The 16,247-nt window shown below is 38.4% G+C and overlaps 7 protein-coding genes across 7 annotated transcripts; 2 read left to right on the plus strand and 5 right to left on the minus strand. All coding sequences in view use genetic code 12, as the record gives it.

Annotated features, from left to right (window-relative positions):
* Window positions 1–466: 466 nt before the first annotated feature.
* DEHA2C16610g (DEHA2C16610p) lies at window positions 467–1,900 on the plus strand (the record flags this gene model as incomplete). The annotated part of the gene is made up of 1 exon (XM_458409.1): window positions 467–1,900. One exon carries the CDS (start codon window positions 467–469, stop codon window positions 1,898–1,900), a length of 1,434 nt encoding a protein of 477 aa, XP_458409.2.
* Window positions 1,901–1,983: 83 nt separating this feature from the next.
* DEHA2C16632g (DEHA2C16632p) lies at window positions 1,984–4,803 on the minus strand (the record flags this gene model as incomplete). Its single annotated transcript, XM_458410.1, has 1 exon — window positions 1,984–4,803. One exon carries the CDS (start codon window positions 4,801–4,803, stop codon window positions 1,984–1,986), a length of 2,820 nt encoding a protein of 939 aa, XP_458410.2.
* Window positions 4,804–5,845: 1,042 nt separating this feature from the next.
* DEHA2C16654g (DEHA2C16654p) lies at window positions 5,846–6,640 on the minus strand (the record flags this gene model as incomplete). The annotated part of the gene is made up of 1 exon (XM_458412.1): window positions 5,846–6,640. One exon carries the CDS (start codon window positions 6,638–6,640, stop codon window positions 5,846–5,848), a length of 795 nt encoding a protein of 264 aa, XP_458412.1.
* Window positions 6,641–6,918: 278 nt separating this feature from the next.
* DEHA2C16676g (DEHA2C16676p) lies at window positions 6,919–9,720 on the minus strand (the record flags this gene model as incomplete). Its single annotated transcript, XM_458413.1, has 1 exon — window positions 6,919–9,720. One exon carries the CDS (start codon window positions 9,718–9,720, stop codon window positions 6,919–6,921), a length of 2,802 nt encoding a protein of 933 aa, XP_458413.2.
* Window positions 9,721–10,335: 615 nt separating this feature from the next.
* On the minus strand, window positions 10,336–11,388 carry DEHA2C16698g (DEHA2C16698p; the record flags this gene model as incomplete). Its single annotated transcript, XM_458414.2, has 1 exon — window positions 10,336–11,388. One exon carries the CDS (start codon window positions 11,386–11,388, stop codon window positions 10,336–10,338), a length of 1,053 nt encoding a protein of 350 aa, XP_458414.2.
* A 990-nt stretch (window positions 11,389–12,378) lies between these two features.
* DEHA2C16720g (DEHA2C16720p) lies at window positions 12,379–12,582 on the minus strand (the record flags this gene model as incomplete). Its single annotated transcript, XM_458415.1, has 1 exon — window positions 12,379–12,582. One exon carries the CDS (start codon window positions 12,580–12,582, stop codon window positions 12,379–12,381), a length of 204 nt encoding a protein of 67 aa, XP_458415.1.
* A 510-nt stretch (window positions 12,583–13,092) lies between these two features.
* Window positions 13,093–16,032, plus strand: DEHA2C16742g (DEHA2C16742p; the record flags this gene model as incomplete). Its single annotated transcript, XM_458416.1, has 1 exon — window positions 13,093–16,032. One exon carries the CDS (start codon window positions 13,093–13,095, stop codon window positions 16,030–16,032), a length of 2,940 nt encoding a protein of 979 aa, XP_458416.2.
* Between the last annotated feature and the right edge of the window lie 215 nt (window positions 16,033–16,247).

Below are 16,247 nucleotides of genomic sequence, written 5' to 3' on the forward strand. Positions count from 1 at the left end.
TCATTCCTTACCTTATCATCATTAAAATACAACATTACTTGACAATAATCGTAATTTAGATATTTTCTTGCAAAAATCTAAAAGTTTTGCCATATAACTTCATAGATACACATAAAAGCAAAACAATAAAAGAAAACTCGTTATCAAGTCCTAAATACCCAAACAACCGAAAAATTGTCTTTTGATATCATATTTGAGTGACTCTACTTACTAATCGTTAATGGTAGATAGTTTTGCAATCGATTGTAGAAAACACCACAAAATTGTCCTCGGAGACGAGGGAGAAAAAACATAATACACAAATAAAATCCTCACTGCAAGCGGCTCATGTATATACTTATCAAACAATCAAAGAATATATCTATTGATAGTGATAATAAGGTGTTATTTGGTAAAGAAAGTTAATGGAATAGAAAATACGGTATCGATAGGTTATTTAAATTCTAAAAAGACGTGAATTAACAATATGTCCCAAACGCAAGACATAAAAGCTAAACAAACCAAAGATGAAGGTGGAAACGAAGATAAACCTTTGGATAAGAATACTAAAGTAGAAGATGGTAGGGAGGAACTGGAAAAGTCTGAGAGTGGGTATTTAGGAGAAGAAAAGTTGGATATAAACAAGCAAACGGTCGGCGGAACAGATAATCAGCAAACGGCATCTGCTGCGTTATCGCAACAACAGCAGCCTCAGAAAGCGCCTCCACAAATCGCACCATATATGGGTTATTATAATGGAGTGATGCCACCATTCTATCAATCGTTTCCGTATTCCAATGTTTCGAACGCTTCATATAAGTATTACGGACCCAAAGTTAGCCAAACGTATAGTGGGAACACAACGAATCAAATTCCACAAGAAAGCCAACCGAACTACCAGACAATTCAACCGCAACTTCAGGGGCAGCAGCCACAAGCACCTGCCCAGAACCAATTGCAGCCTTCAGCAAAACAGCCGCAAATGTCCGCCCAGCAAGTACAGGCACTTCAGGACCATCAGCATCACCATTTACAGGCAAATATACAACAAGGGCAACACATGTCGCTACCACAACATAATTCGCCCCATGGTATCGGGGTGGAAAATTTTCAAATATCTCAGTATCAACCCACAAATACCTTCAAGGTTGGAAGGCCTAAGAAGACCGAAGACAAAATCTCGAAGAGTAAATTCAACTCAAAATTCAAAACCAAAAGCATTAATGACAGGCCTTACTCGTGCTCATTTCCAGGATGTGATTGGGCATTTGCCAGGCAGTCTGATTTAAGGAGACACGCGAAGTCACATTCAGAACCAAGTTATCATTGTCCGTATTGGAGAAACGATCCAACATGTCATCGTAATGGTGGGGCATTCAACAGATTGGATGTTCTTAAGAGGCATTTGAAATTGGTTCATTACGTCCAAGATAAGCACCAAATAGTCGATGGTTCTAAAGAAGACCCTGGATGGTGCAGGGCATGTCAAAGAATGTTTCCCAACTCTAAAATTTTCATAGATCATTGCTTGGAATGCGCTCAACAGTTAACACCAGCCGAATGGAAGTCAAATGATCCACTGAAACCCGATCAGAACCAGCATCAATTAAGCAATAATCATAGTAATCAAGGCATCCATATGTCCAACCAGTACATCCCAAACAATCCTCAGACCCATAATGATAATCAAATCTACCAGATTTCAGATATACCCAAAATTAACAATCAGGATGCTAATAGCATTTTACAATCACCACCACCAAACACTGCAAGTTCTGGTAATAATGGCCATGAGAATTCGTCAGGTGGACAGAATGAAAATAAGGATAATGAGTCTTTCTTTTTAGAGAAAATTCCTAGCAATCCCAATCAGAACTTTAACGTGTTTAATAATGCTCCCCATACAAATTCAAGCTATTAACGGTAACAATAATAATCATTTTAAATATACATTCAACTATTCAAATAAATTCTTAATATAATATACACTCATTTAAACCTATCTTAATTAATTTCTTGATCAGGCTCTTCGATTCTTGTTTGGTCAAAGAAATCTAAAATAGCACAGTTTGGATGTAAAATGTACACAGTTCTAGTATTTCTAGGTAACTCTTCTTGATCATTAATTGGTAACTGGCCATTCTCATCCAAGCTATTCGTAACGCTCATTAATATTCTATCTTTGACTAGTCTTTTCAAGACCTTGTAACATAACTTTCTTTCACTATAGTATTCTTGTTCACTTTGAATATCATCTTCTTTTTGGGTTAAGTACCAATTCACGATTTCTTCTGCTGTTAACCCTTCTCCTCCAGCACTATCATCATCAGAAATTTTCTTTACCAATAAATTCATCATTGCTACATATTTATCGTAAGAAATGGCAACAGATTCTTTCTTAGGTCTAGAAGGCTCTGCAGAAGGAGTTATTCTATCATCTGTTTGATCTTGAACTTCCTCTGGCCTTTCTTCGTCCTCAGCATTATTAGAATCAGCAGCATTATCCGCATCATCGTCCATTTCTATATCATCCATTTCAACCCTGATGATAGATTGTCTCAATAAATCATACGCTTCAGAGACAAAAGTTGGGGTGATTTCTTCAGTACAGTTTGCTCTTGCAATTGCCTCCGATAATCTAATCATAGATTCCAATTGTCTTACTGTTATCCTATAAGACGATCTACCTAAACCTTGGGCATCATCACTTCTCAATTCCTTATATCTTGTGACCATAAAGTCTCTGGCCTCTTTCGTCATTTTAGGTTTGAAAGTCTTTGCATATTTAATATATCTTGATAATTGTTCAGCAGAATAAGGAGGATTAATAACGGCATCACGGAACATGTGTAAATCAACGATATGGGACGCAAGCTGGGTGTCAATTTTCTCATTACAATCATCTAAAATAACGAAGAATAAATCAAATCTTGACATAATAGGTGCTGTCATATTTAAATTAGATCTTAAACCTAATTTACGATTGTATCTACCACCAATTGGATTGGCTGCAGCTAAAATCGAAGTCCTTGCATTCAACGTAGCATGAATACCAGCTTTCGCAATCGAAATAGTCTGTTGTTCCATGGCTTCGTGAATAGCAACCTGATCGACAATATCCATTTTATCGAATTCATCAATTGCACAAATACCATTATCTGCCAACATTAAAGCACCCGCTTCAATGGTATGTTCTCCACTTTCCTCATCTTTGACGACTGCTGCAGTCAAACCTGCTGCAGAAGAAGCCTTACCTGACGTATAGACAGCTCTTGGTGAAAAGCCACACACATACTTAAGGAATTGTGATTTGGAAGTAGATGGATCACCTACAATACAAATATTAAGATCACCTCTTAAATTAATACCATCAATTGTTTGTTTGTGAACACCCCCAAGTAATTGTAACAAAATACCCTTCTTGACAACTTCATGCCCAAAAACTGCTGGTCCAACAGACTTCACTAATTTATCATAAACATGCTCGTCTTTGACCATTTCTTTTAATTGAGCTACTTCGGCATCATTCAAAGAGGTCAAAAACAACTCCTGATCACCTGGACCTTGAAAATCAATTTCGTTAGTATCATAATTGTCACTTGCACCTGTGGTTTTATTAATTAAGGAAGAAACGTGGCATGCATGGAAAGCAATCTTATACGTAAGGTCCCTGACACCTAATGCCTTCAAACCACTCACACCAGAATTCAACTCCGAAGACGCCGTTCCTCGATTTTCCTTAATCGACTGTGCTTTGATACCTGGTAAACCCAATTGTGCAACATCTGGAATAACAATTTCAATACCGGTAAATTTACACTTATCACCAGGTTTTGCTCTTTCCACAGTCTCACCTCTCAAAATAACATCTAACGTACGAGGCATGGAACCAGTTGGGATTTCGTTTGAATTTTCTTGAATTCTTACTCTTTGCCAATCGATAAACTGTGATTTGGCAACATTCAAGGTCCAGTATGATTGATTTTCACAAGATGGACAAGATGTAGGCTCAGTATACTTGAAAATTTGCTCAATACCTTCAATAATTGCTGCACACATGTCACAGGTGAATGAAGCTCTATATAATTCGGGTCTTACTTCTGATGTTCTGGTAACAGTACCCAGTATGGCCATCAATGAACCGATTTTATCAGTACGTATATCACGGATTCTATTAATTGTTGGCAAATTGAAGAAAGAAATTTGAAATACTCTTTCATTAGCATTTGACGCGGCAGTAGAAGATGAGCCGTCATTACTACCACTATTCATACCTTCTTCATGATGTTCACCCAACAAGTTCGTGTGCAATAATGCTGGTGCATACTTCTTCAATAACCTTCTTAATCCCTTCAACAAAAATGGCATAAAACGATAGTATTGTTCTAAGATGGCTGACGCCAACACTCCGTTTTCTCTTCCAAGCAAGTGCTGGTAGTCAATATACAACGTACTGTATTCATATGTCTTCATCGCTTCAATTTGAGCAAGATATACTTTACCCTGCCACTGATCATCACGGTTATCGTTCTCTTCGTCAACGAATGTCTCTATGAACTGTTCAAAACTTTCACGAACTTTTTCTCCTGTCACATCAACAACTTTAGGCACTGCTATTTGTTTTCTTCTTGCAGATGCTAATGGAGCATTATTTTGTGGAGTAGATGCAGTTTGACTTAAGTTAGTTTCACTAAATAATCCTGGATTATTACTCTGAAGCGGGAAATCTCCTGATCTTCCTACTGAAGATGGCGGTTGAGATGAATGAAGTAAATGAGCAGCATCTGATGGAATACGTCCCGGAGACGATACGAAATTTGCCATTGTCCACTTTTATTCTATTACTTTACTGACGGAGGAATGATTTAACTATAAATATCTTAAATCCTAAGGAAACACAATTCGTTTAAAAAGTAATAGGTAAAATGTATGAATTGAAAATTAATTTCTATGAAAACATGAACGCGTTAAAATTTAATTAAGCTTCCTAATTGGGATAAATTATCAAAAAATGATTTCGATGGCCCTAATACTAGAAGTATAATACCCTCTCTAATTACTACAATCTTGTGGATTCTACGATGTTTCTGAGGATATATGCTAGAAGATTTTCGTCTGCTGTAATCATAAAGACCGAATGTATGTAAAAAAACGGAATTTTTAGTGAGAAATGTTTATGATTTTTCATGATGCTGGACATATATTGACATTGACATAGTTCCTCCTAGTTTATTGAATATTAAAGTTGGAAAAATATTACAATGCCAGAGGCACAAGAATGCAGATAAGTTATACGTGAGCCAAATTCAGATCGAAGAGAATCCCATTGAAGATAATGAGAATATAGAGGCAAAAATAGTTCAGGTGTGTTCCGGATTGGTTGACTTCATACCCATAGAGCAAATGAAAGATAGAAAGGTTGCAGTTTTGGCAAACTTGAAGGCGTCGAAACAGAGGGGAGTTAAATCAGAAGCCATGTTGTTGGCAGTAGAGAAGAGTTTCGGCAGCGATGCCGAATTGAGTGACGCAAAGGTCGAATTGATCAATCCGCCTAGGAACGCCAAGGTAGGGCAGAAATTATATTTTGATCACTTTGTATCGGATGAATTTCCTTCAAAGTTGAAAAGTAAGGCATGGCAAGAGATACAGAAACACTTGAAAACGACCGTTACTGGGGAGGCTGCGTATGTGACAGACGAAGGTAAAGCGTGCCTCTTGAAGACCATTGACCACGCATCAGAGAGTGCCTACGCAGATACTTTAACCGATGGGATAATACGTTAATATAGTATAGCATATTATGTACGTATGTTCATATTTAAAAAAGCTTATAAGCGACTTATATATATATATTTCCTAAGATGATTTAAGAAGAAGACTTTGTAGTTCTTAAGTAAGATTTCAACATTGTGAAGTCACCGAACTTGGTCTTTGCATCCTCATCTGAAACACTTGGAGGAATAATGACATCCTCACCAACAGACCAATCAATTGGAGTAGCAATACCATCCTTGTCAGCTAATTGTAAAGCATCGAGAACTCTCAAAACTTCAGAAGAGTTTCTACCAGTTGAGGCAGGATAGGTCATGATTAATCTTACCTTTTTAGCTGGATCAATAATGAATACAGATCTGACAGTTGGAACCATACCCTTACCAATGTTCTCGAAATCAGATGCAGAACACATGTCATACAAAAATGCAACCTTTCTGTCAGCATCAGCAATGATAGGGTAAGTAAACTTAGCACCACCAGAAGTAACATCTTCAATATCCTTAATCCATGCTTTGTGGCTTTCAACACCTTCTGTAGATAAACCAATCAACTTAGCACCTCTTTCGCTGAATTCCGGGGCAAGTCTTGCGAAAGCTCCCAATTCTGTAGTACAGACTGGGGTGAAGTCCGCTGGGTGGGAAAATAAAACGATCCATTGATTACCGATGTATTCATGGAAATCAATTTTACCTTCAGTAGTATCGGCAACAAAGTTTGGTGCCTCAGAGCCAATTCTTATTCTTGGTTGCTCCGCAGCATCGAAGGTAGAATATAATTGAGTACGACCTAATTGAACACCAGATCTGGCGTATTGGCCAACTGCACCTCTTGCAGTTGGAATTGAGTGTCTCAAAGCAGCTGAACGTAATAATTGTCTACTGAACATCTTTCCGGTATGTTTTGCTAATCAATTGATAAATGTTAAAGATAGATTCGGAACCTATATATATATATATTTCACTATTCATTATTAGACGGAAGCAATAATCCCATCTCACGTGATTTTTGATTAGTATAAGTTAATAGAATCATAAACATTAAATACTATATACATACAACAAAACTAATATTAAATAGAAACATAAGCGCAGAAAGTAGAAAAATATAGTATATACGGGAGCCATCAAGGTTTTAATTTTGTACATCATAAGCATTAAGTGTAGATTAGTTTTCAGGAATCATATTTGCGTCGAACCAACCTAAGAAATCATCATCCTGGTAATTATCATTATTTATCCAACCATCGGATTGCTTTTGGAAAAAATTGTCCATCTGGTCAGCTACTCCATTAATTACTGATTGGTTTCCACCAAAATATTGGAAATTAGCTGGGTTTGGAGTACCCACGGGGTGGACTTCAGCCAATGAATCACTAGGAGAAAATAGCATGGACTGGCCCAGTGGCATTTGCTCTATTTGTGGTTGATATTGAGTTTTCGAAACTGAAGAAACCATGTTTGAGTTATTTATCGGATAGTTTGAAATTGGGACGGATGATGAATTAATGGTGGTATCTTGGTTCGTATTTCTCGAATCAATATCTCTCATACTGCCCGTTGCTTCAAGCATAGCAAGTGGAATACCATTGATTTCCAATGGTTTATCCAAGCCAATCGCATTTGCATTCAGCTTAGCTTGGGTCATTGCATGGTCAGTCGGCACTAAGGTCGTCACTGTTGTACCATTAGGAGTGGTCGTTGTAATTGTTTTGAAGTCGTCCTTGGTGATTTGATTATAGAATGGTAAAGGTAAAGGTTTTCTTTGATTCGAAAATGACGATACATCATTGTCCTCTCTAGGTTCATTCTTAACCCGTTTATCTTCGGGTGGATGTGACTTATCGGTAAGGGTCCTTCTTCTAGCTTCATGTATACACCATACTAAATCATAAAACAATGAAGCAGTTAAATGTGATCTCATTCTAGTAATTATGCTACCACCAATTTCTTTGTTATCGGATAAGAAGACTTCTGGATATGTATACAAAACAATATTCAAATTTTCCAATACTTTTGCGGTTCTCGAAATATCGTTCTGTAATTCCTTCCACGACGATAACGTATTCCTAAACAATCTATGGACGGTAACAATCAGCTGTCTGGAACTATCCACGTACTTGTCAATTAAGTAACGAGACAAATGCAATTTGAACAACATCAAAACCGAATATGTGATGGCTTGTCTGACATAAATAGGAAATTCAATTAGTGATATAGTGTTACTACTAATCATTTGTGATGTGACGGTGATAATCCTTGTTGCTGAATGATAAGCCGCACTAACATATTTAACCTGGTCTTCAATTGGCGTACCTGGTAAAAATGCAAAGCAACAGATCATTAATTTGATATATAAATAATAGATTTCAATAGAAGAACCGTTTTCAATAGGTAGCTTGAACTTCAATCTTTCTAATTCTCTATCCAATGTGTTTAAAGAGCCTGCCCGATTCAGAGGCTCCAAAAGACCATCTGGTCTAGTCACAGAAATTCCCATCACATTAACCAATTTGCATTGGAAGATAGACAATGAGATTAGACAACGGAAATTTTTAGGTAAGCTTTGGTCCACTCTTGCATTCTCCAATAAATAATCTGTAGTATTGATCAGCGGCGGTAATCCTAATACAGAAGACCAAAATTGCTCACAGAAAAATACGGCTAACCAAGTTCTCGTTCTCCAAAGTTCAGCATCTGGCCCTAAGCTGGCTTGGGTTCTGCTGAACTCTTGAATGAATTCACCACCTCTATGTAAACCTAATTGTAATGATAAATTCTTAGCTAACCCAATAAATCTGTAAGAACAGTCATCCAAAACCTTTTCGTTTGGCAATGGCCATATGGAGAGCACAACAAGCGCCTGTATAACATGTGTTGATCTCGGTGTATGTGTCCAGCAAGTTTCAATCGCTAAGTGCTTAATTAATGACGCTAATGACATGTATAACGTTGGTTCTGGTTCAGACAATGCTGCCGTTAAAATGACCGACCAGAATAAAAGCTTTGACTTATGATATAATTCTGTCGCTGAATTTGAAGTAATTATCGGTAAAAATGGCAAATGTTTAGTAATAAACCTATCATGGAGTTCGTTCGCTTTGTCCAAAGGAACAGAGACATCGCCAAGAACAAATTCCGGAATAGTTTCGAATTCTTCTTCGTGTTCTCTTGCAAGTTTACCTAAGCTATCGTACTTTTTTTCCATAGTTGGCGAATTATCAGTTGATGTTTCGTGCAAAATATGACCCAAAGGGGCTGAAGTAGGAATTGCATCGTTAAGAATTTGATTACCTTGTAAAGGATTGTTTGGTGATAAATTAGCACTAGTATTTACATGAGGAAAGCCAGAAGCAAATGAATGGGGTGAATTATCTGACTGGAATTGCGACGGAGTGTTCCCATTCGAGAAATCCGAAACAGTACCAGCAGATCTTTGGATAGGGGTTGTATTATATAGTTGGTTTTGTGTCATGCTACTAAACGTTGGTTGCAGCTGTTGTTGTATGAAGTTCATGTTATGTTGGTTCAATGCTTGGGTTAAAAGGGACTCGTTTTTCGTCAACATTTCAATTTTAGCTCTTAGCTCGTCAACGTCACTCTTTAACGACTGGATCTGCGACCCCTTCTTGGGCCTGAACTGTGGATCTATCTCACACTTTAATCCCATTTTATCACATCTATGGCACGGATTCGGATAATTATCCGATGCGTTACACTTAATCTTGTGTTGACGACAAAATGTACAAGATGTAACAGGCCTATGCCCCGTTTGCTTCGACCCTTTATCTCCTGATTGCCCCATACTCGAAGCTTCACTTAGACTCTGTGATTTCTGCTTTTTAACCACGGTAGCATTGTTGGCAGGTAATGACCGTCTCTTGTTTCCTCCACCATTTGTGGTACCAGCAGGCGACCCTCCTGAAACGGATGGTTTTGGAAGTATTGACTTTATTCTTGACTTTTCCATTTGAAAGATAACTTATTAACTAACTTTCCTAACGGAAACTTTCAAATCTTGCTTCCAATATTGTTATCAAAAAGATCAAACCTAAGAATGATTCGAGATTTTCAATTAGAAATCAGTAGTATATTTTTGTATTTCAAACGACGACTCAAACTATCTGAAAGGATAAGCTGAATATGTAACACGGGCAATATATTATTCAAAGACTAATATAATCAAATATATTCTATATTGAATAAATTTTCCGTACTATAGTTGCCAGTGTTTGTCTCCAGTATGATTTTTATGGGAATTGGTGTTACACGCCCAGCAATGGGAGTTACCCGACTGATTGATGGAAAAGATAAAAATTTTTCGCAGATTTGCGCAATTCCACGGCATAGTTTAGTACGCAGATCGTTAAGATAATTTTGATTTCCTTATTGAGTAATTACGTTTGTTCGTCCTTTCGGTTGGTGAGTTATTATACAGGCTAACGAAACATACAATAAGCAAGGCTTAAAGCTTGACGGCAATTGAAATCATAGTTATGTGAATGAGGATAATGCATCGAAGAGAACAATAAATGATGTAAAAATGAACAAATATGTATTAGTGCAGATTACAAACTATAAACGGCTAATTATCATCATCTTCTGTCTTAGGATCGCCTATACCATCCTCATAGATAGCGAATACACACTCACTTTCGGGTAAACAAGGACTGTCGTAGATCTTACAAATTCTCTGTTCTGCTCTGCCCTTTTTGAATGACAATCTTGTGGTGGAACTGTGGGCAATAATGTTACCACCAATAGGTTTTTTAGGGTCAGGGTTGAACATAGCGCTAGCACCATCAACCTGTGCCACCACTTGGTTCGTTATTACGACAGCTATTCCAAATTCATCTGCCAATCTCTGCAAAGTTCTCATATACTTGGCTACATGCGTCTGTCTGGCCGACAATTCAGCACGTCCTGAATAATCCGTTCTGTAGAGAGACATGATTGAGTCTACGATCAAGCATGAGAACCGGGATTCAGACATCATCTGTGCTGCATGGTTCAATAATTGGAATTGGTGCTCAGCATTGTATGCCCTCGCATATGCAACGTTATCTAAGCAATCTTCCGGATTCAACCCATATCTCTGAGCAATCGACACCAAACGAACGGGTCTAAATGTTCCTTCTGTATCAATGTACAAACATTTACCTTCGCCACCCCCCATGTCGATCGGTAACTGGCATGTAACCGCCAAAGTATGACATAACTGTGATTTTCCGGTTCTAAACTCCCCAAACACCTCAGTAATAGATCCTGTCTCTATTCCGCCTCCCAATAACGTGTCCAATTGCTTGGACCCAGTTGTTATACATATAAGTTCGGATCTTCTGCTGTGAAACTCTGATGCAGTGGTGAAACCTAAGGGCACCACTTTGGCGGCCTCAAGAGAGATTTTGTCGGCCTTGGCCTCTGATATCCCCTTTACCAACAATAACGCCTTCTTAGGGGTATATGCGATACTTTCAATCGTATGGTATCCTTCAGCCTTCAACTTTCTGATATCGCCCGATGTGATCCCATTGCCTTCGAGCTGCTCGATTAATAATGGTCCACTGAGGCCATCTTCTTCGTCGCCCATAGATGCCTCATGTTCATTCGTTTGTGCTCCTTCTGTCTCTGTCATCATTTATATGTTAATAACGTATATATGGTAATATATCTAGATAGACTTAAGATAGTATGATTAGTATGGCGCGTTAAGTCAAAATAAACAAAAAAAAAAGGCGCGAGGCAAGAGTCGTGTCGAGATAAAATCATCTCTGATGACAAATGGGTTAACTATCTTCTAGCTGGTCAAAGGTATTAGCAGCACCATATGGTATATATAGTTATATTCTGTCAACCTGGCAAACGACTCGACATGATTAACGTAGAAGGCAATTGTACTCTGCTAATACAAAAGAAGACTCGTGACAACTCCAATAGACATTAAATCTAGTAGTGCCCGGGTCTAGCTGTCCATCCTATCTGGTCGCTTATTTAACCTATAAATCTCTAGCTCTAATGCCTTTATTATAAACGCCACATCTCATAAACTATTCCGTCTCATGCACTGATCCATATGTCTAAACCCTATTAGTGCTTCTCAGACACACCAATTCCACTATCTGGTGGATGGCCGTCCTGCAGACAAATACCACGTCTTCTCTAATATCATCATATTCCAATCGCTACGGGTATCATATCAACTACACGGTATTTGATTTCTCCAGACGCGCACCCCCTGATACGTCCTCAAACATACATCGATAGACCAATATATGACTAACGCCCTGCTATGCAGCGAACACGTTCAGGTCCAATCTGCCTTTGGTATATCCCAACAGCGATTGGCAACCAGTTGCAAATATCGTGGCCGACGCTCACCTCAACAACCACACCCCACATACACTACCTGTCTACCCTGTCAGACATGTTCCCCATTAGCCGTGGATACCGATGTAAGGTCTCTTATGTCTCCAGCGATCGGCGATACATTCTCCTGGCCATAACAAACCGGTTATAATATCCCCTGTTGTTGCAACAAACCTTATCGTACCATACTTGCGTAACAATTTCATCGTCTATTTGGTACGCACCCTTACTCCTTGCCGAGAACCCAATGATATGTTTACACTTACGAAAACCTTAAAAGCTCTGGCACTCCCCTCACTGGAAGTAGATCGTACTCATGTCTATCACCATGTAAATAACAGGATATCCATACGGAAAAAAACCCCATTTCTTTCGCGCCCTTTACAATAGTCAACTTTATCGTCGTCATATTCAAGTGGAACCTCTGTCCCTGTTCGTCGCTTGCTGGTGAATGCGATTGTTCCATCGCATTGTGCTTCGCTGGCGGCTGTTTACATTTTATCCCGATGCGGTCCTTTGACGATGCGAATCTAAATATGAATGCGGTCGTGTGGGCCCCACATTGTAAACAAAAACCATTTTGCAAAATCAAAACACATTGTCAGGTGCAGTCAAACTGAATGCTCCGGTTCAGAAATACATATCATTTGGGGTCTTTCTGATAGTTTTCTACGTAACAAACATCAACTTGTCCAGAAAGATCGTAGAAGATACAACTTCAACCATACGCTTCACCGTTGACACGTAGCTAACACTTTGCGCTCACAACACGAACGAGCGACCGATTAGATATATTGCAAACGCTACGAGAACAATTTATTTATTTTTGACACTAGAGATTTTACAGCGACAGCGGGAAAGATACAACATACATACAAGGTCGAAACAAGAACCTAACCAACCCAGCTATTGAACTAGACGACTACACTTTATAGCGCTACAACTAAGAGAAGATATATCACAAATAAACAAATAAATGTCGTCACAAGTAGTGACGAACCTGGAAGAGACCACGAACCAGCACAAAGCTATCAACAACCCTAATGTGGTCAAGAGAATACATCGAGAGGTGAGATTTGGGCTGTATATTTTGGGCTCAACTTTGGGAGAAGGTGAGTTTGGGAAGGTAAAACTCGGCTGGCGTAAAGATGGGAAGCATCCGAGCCAGGTAGCTATTAAGTTGATCAAACGAGACACCATAATGAAGGATTCTGAGAGTGAGATTAAGATTCACCGTGAAATTAATTCGTTGAAGATGTTGAACCATCCCAATATCGTGAACCTCGTTGAGGTCATGAAGAGTGGGAAGTATATTGGTATAGTATTAGAATATGCGTCGGGCGGTGAGTTATTCGACTACATATTACAACACAAATACTTGAAGGAAAACGTCGCCAAAAAGCTCTTCGCCCAGTTGGTGAGTGGAGTCGATTACATGCATTCAAAGGGGTTGATTCACAGAGATTTGAAGTTGGAGAATTTGCTCTTGGACAAGCATAAGAACGTGATTATTTCGGATTTTGGTTTTGTCAACTCGTACAATAAGGACAAAAACGATTTGATGAAGACTTCGTGTGGGTCTCCATGTTATGCCGCCCCTGAATTGGTATTGACACAAGCTCCGTATGAAGGAAGAAAGGTCGATACCTGGTCATTAGGGGTTATCTTGTACGCCATGTTGGCAGGATATTTACCCTTTGATGATGATCCCGAGAACGAGGACGGTTCGGACATTGTAAGATTGTACCATTACATCTGCAAAACACCCTTGACATTCCCAGAATACATTTCTCCTTTAGCAAGAGACTTGCTCAGAAAGATAATTGTTCCCGATCCAAAGAAGAGAATAACTATTAAGAATATCAAAAACCATCCGTGGTTGACTCCATATGTCAACTTGTTATCTGTGACCCAACCAGAATGGGACAAAGTACACAAGGATAACAAGACTGTTAATCCAAAGTCAGCGGCTACTGCTAATAATAGTTACACCAACCTTATACACTCCAATACTAATAAGAGGTTCTCGATGATCAATGAAAAGACTAACAGTTCTTCATTGATGATGCCAGCGGGCAGATCATATTCATCTACAAATGTAGTAAATCAGTTATACTCGAATCCTTCAGCTCCAACTACTTCATCATCATTAGCTAATGCCGTGGCATTATCCAAACCAAAGGATCCTGCTTCCGACAGATCGAGAACTCCATCTCCAACTAAGCAATTACCTAACGGTAATAATTACAGTTCTACCAATTACCAACGAGGCCACGCTAAGTCCACTTCTATATCAAATCCTTATTCTTCTGCAAGTAATGCATTGAAAGCAATGGTCACTGAAAACGATAGCAAGAGGAATTCTTTGGTATCTTTGGATTCAACCACTTCGTCTATGATTTCGCTAACATCCTCCACTAAACCTGCTCAACATAACCATTTACCAAGTCCTCACTTACCGAGATCTACAACTTACACAGGATCTGCCATTTCTACAATTGCTGAGAGTCCATCCAAGCCAAGCCCAGCTACGCATCTAGCCGTGGATAATGAATCTAATGTAACACATCACAACACTGCATCTAGCAGTAACATTACTAATTTGAAACCTAATAGTTCATCAAGAGAATCAGCAAAGTTACCTCATGCTAATAAGAAACCAAGGCCAACATCTTATCATCCGTCATCAATGTCTGCATCATTAATGAGTAGTAACGGTTCATCTTTACAAGATTACATTAAAATTCCAACGCCTCTTTTACCAATACCCCAGTTATTGTCCACTTCCCCAACCAAGGCATCACCGAGTTCTGAAACCTCCAGCCCAGTATTCACTGACACTAACAACTCAAGTCCCACCATGAGGTCTAATGCATCTATAAATTCCAGAAGAAATTCTGTCGTTACTCATGTCCACGTTAATGGCGTTTTGACAAGCGAAAGTAATGCAAATCATAATGAAAATAAAAGAAATTCTGTTCTAAGTTATTTGGAAGATAAAATGGATGCATTAGAATTAACAGAGCTGCACAGTCCACTGAAATCAAATAAACCAGGTTTCACAGACAATGCATCGGATACAAATATCACCCCTCAAATAAATCAACTGCCTATGTTTGACGGACAAACGGAATCACCAATCATTCATACTAGTAAGGCCGAGGAAAGCCAAGTGAAGGATCAATCTGAAGAAGGCAATAAAATAGAGACGGACGAACATCCTTTTGTAAATGTCGCCAACCAAGTGGATGAAAACAAAGTTGTAGATTTGGCATTAGAAAAAGAATCAATTTCTGAAGCACCAGAGGAACCAAACGTATCACACTCACAAGATCGTACCAACCAACAGGAAAACATAACACTGGAATTTGAAGAACCAAAATATACGCTTGAAGCACAACCTGCTGAACCTGTATCCCAAACATTTAAAGATGAACCAGTGGTTTCTTTAGACGAGCAATTAATTAAAAGGGACCATGTTAACATTATCGATGAACAGGAAAAAGAAAATCTTGACAGAAAAACAACAAATACCAAAAAGGAGACCTCAAGAGAAATAAATAAATCTTCTGCAAAAGAGATAAAGGACAATAAGAAGCGTAATAGATTCAGTTTGCTATCGTTCTATAGCAATTATAATGGATCGTCATCTTCAAATGTTGTTTTGCAGCAAGCTCCTACTAGTAATGTTTCTCATAGCGGTAAGAGAATTTTGGAACCATCATTGGAACAAAACGTTCCAACACAACCTCAGGACCAGAAACGGAACGTCTCTAATTCGTCTGGTAAATCATCAACTTCCAAAAAATCAAATAATAGTGGTACCGCTCATATTTCTTCTAATAATGGGAAAGAAGCCAGTGCCGCAAGAAAGGTCATGGACTTTTTCAAAAGAAGAAGTGTTAAGATTGGTTAATTTAATTTCATACCTTAGAATGAATTATTCAATGCATCAGCATTCTTAGTTATTTTACGGCAATCATAGGTATCAAAGTTGTTATTCTGATACAAATGTTACAACCATTATTGCAGTATATATTTTTCTGATTTAATTTAGATCATACATGTTTCTTTTATGATTGTTGTGTGTTAAAAGGTTTCATCAATCTTTAATTTTCTTATTATAGTGCA

This window comes from Debaryomyces hansenii (genome assembly GCF_000006445.2).
Source record: "Debaryomyces hansenii CBS767 chromosome C complete sequence".
NCBI lineage: Eukaryota > Fungi > Ascomycota > Pichiomycetes > Serinales > Debaryomycetaceae > Debaryomyces > Debaryomyces hansenii.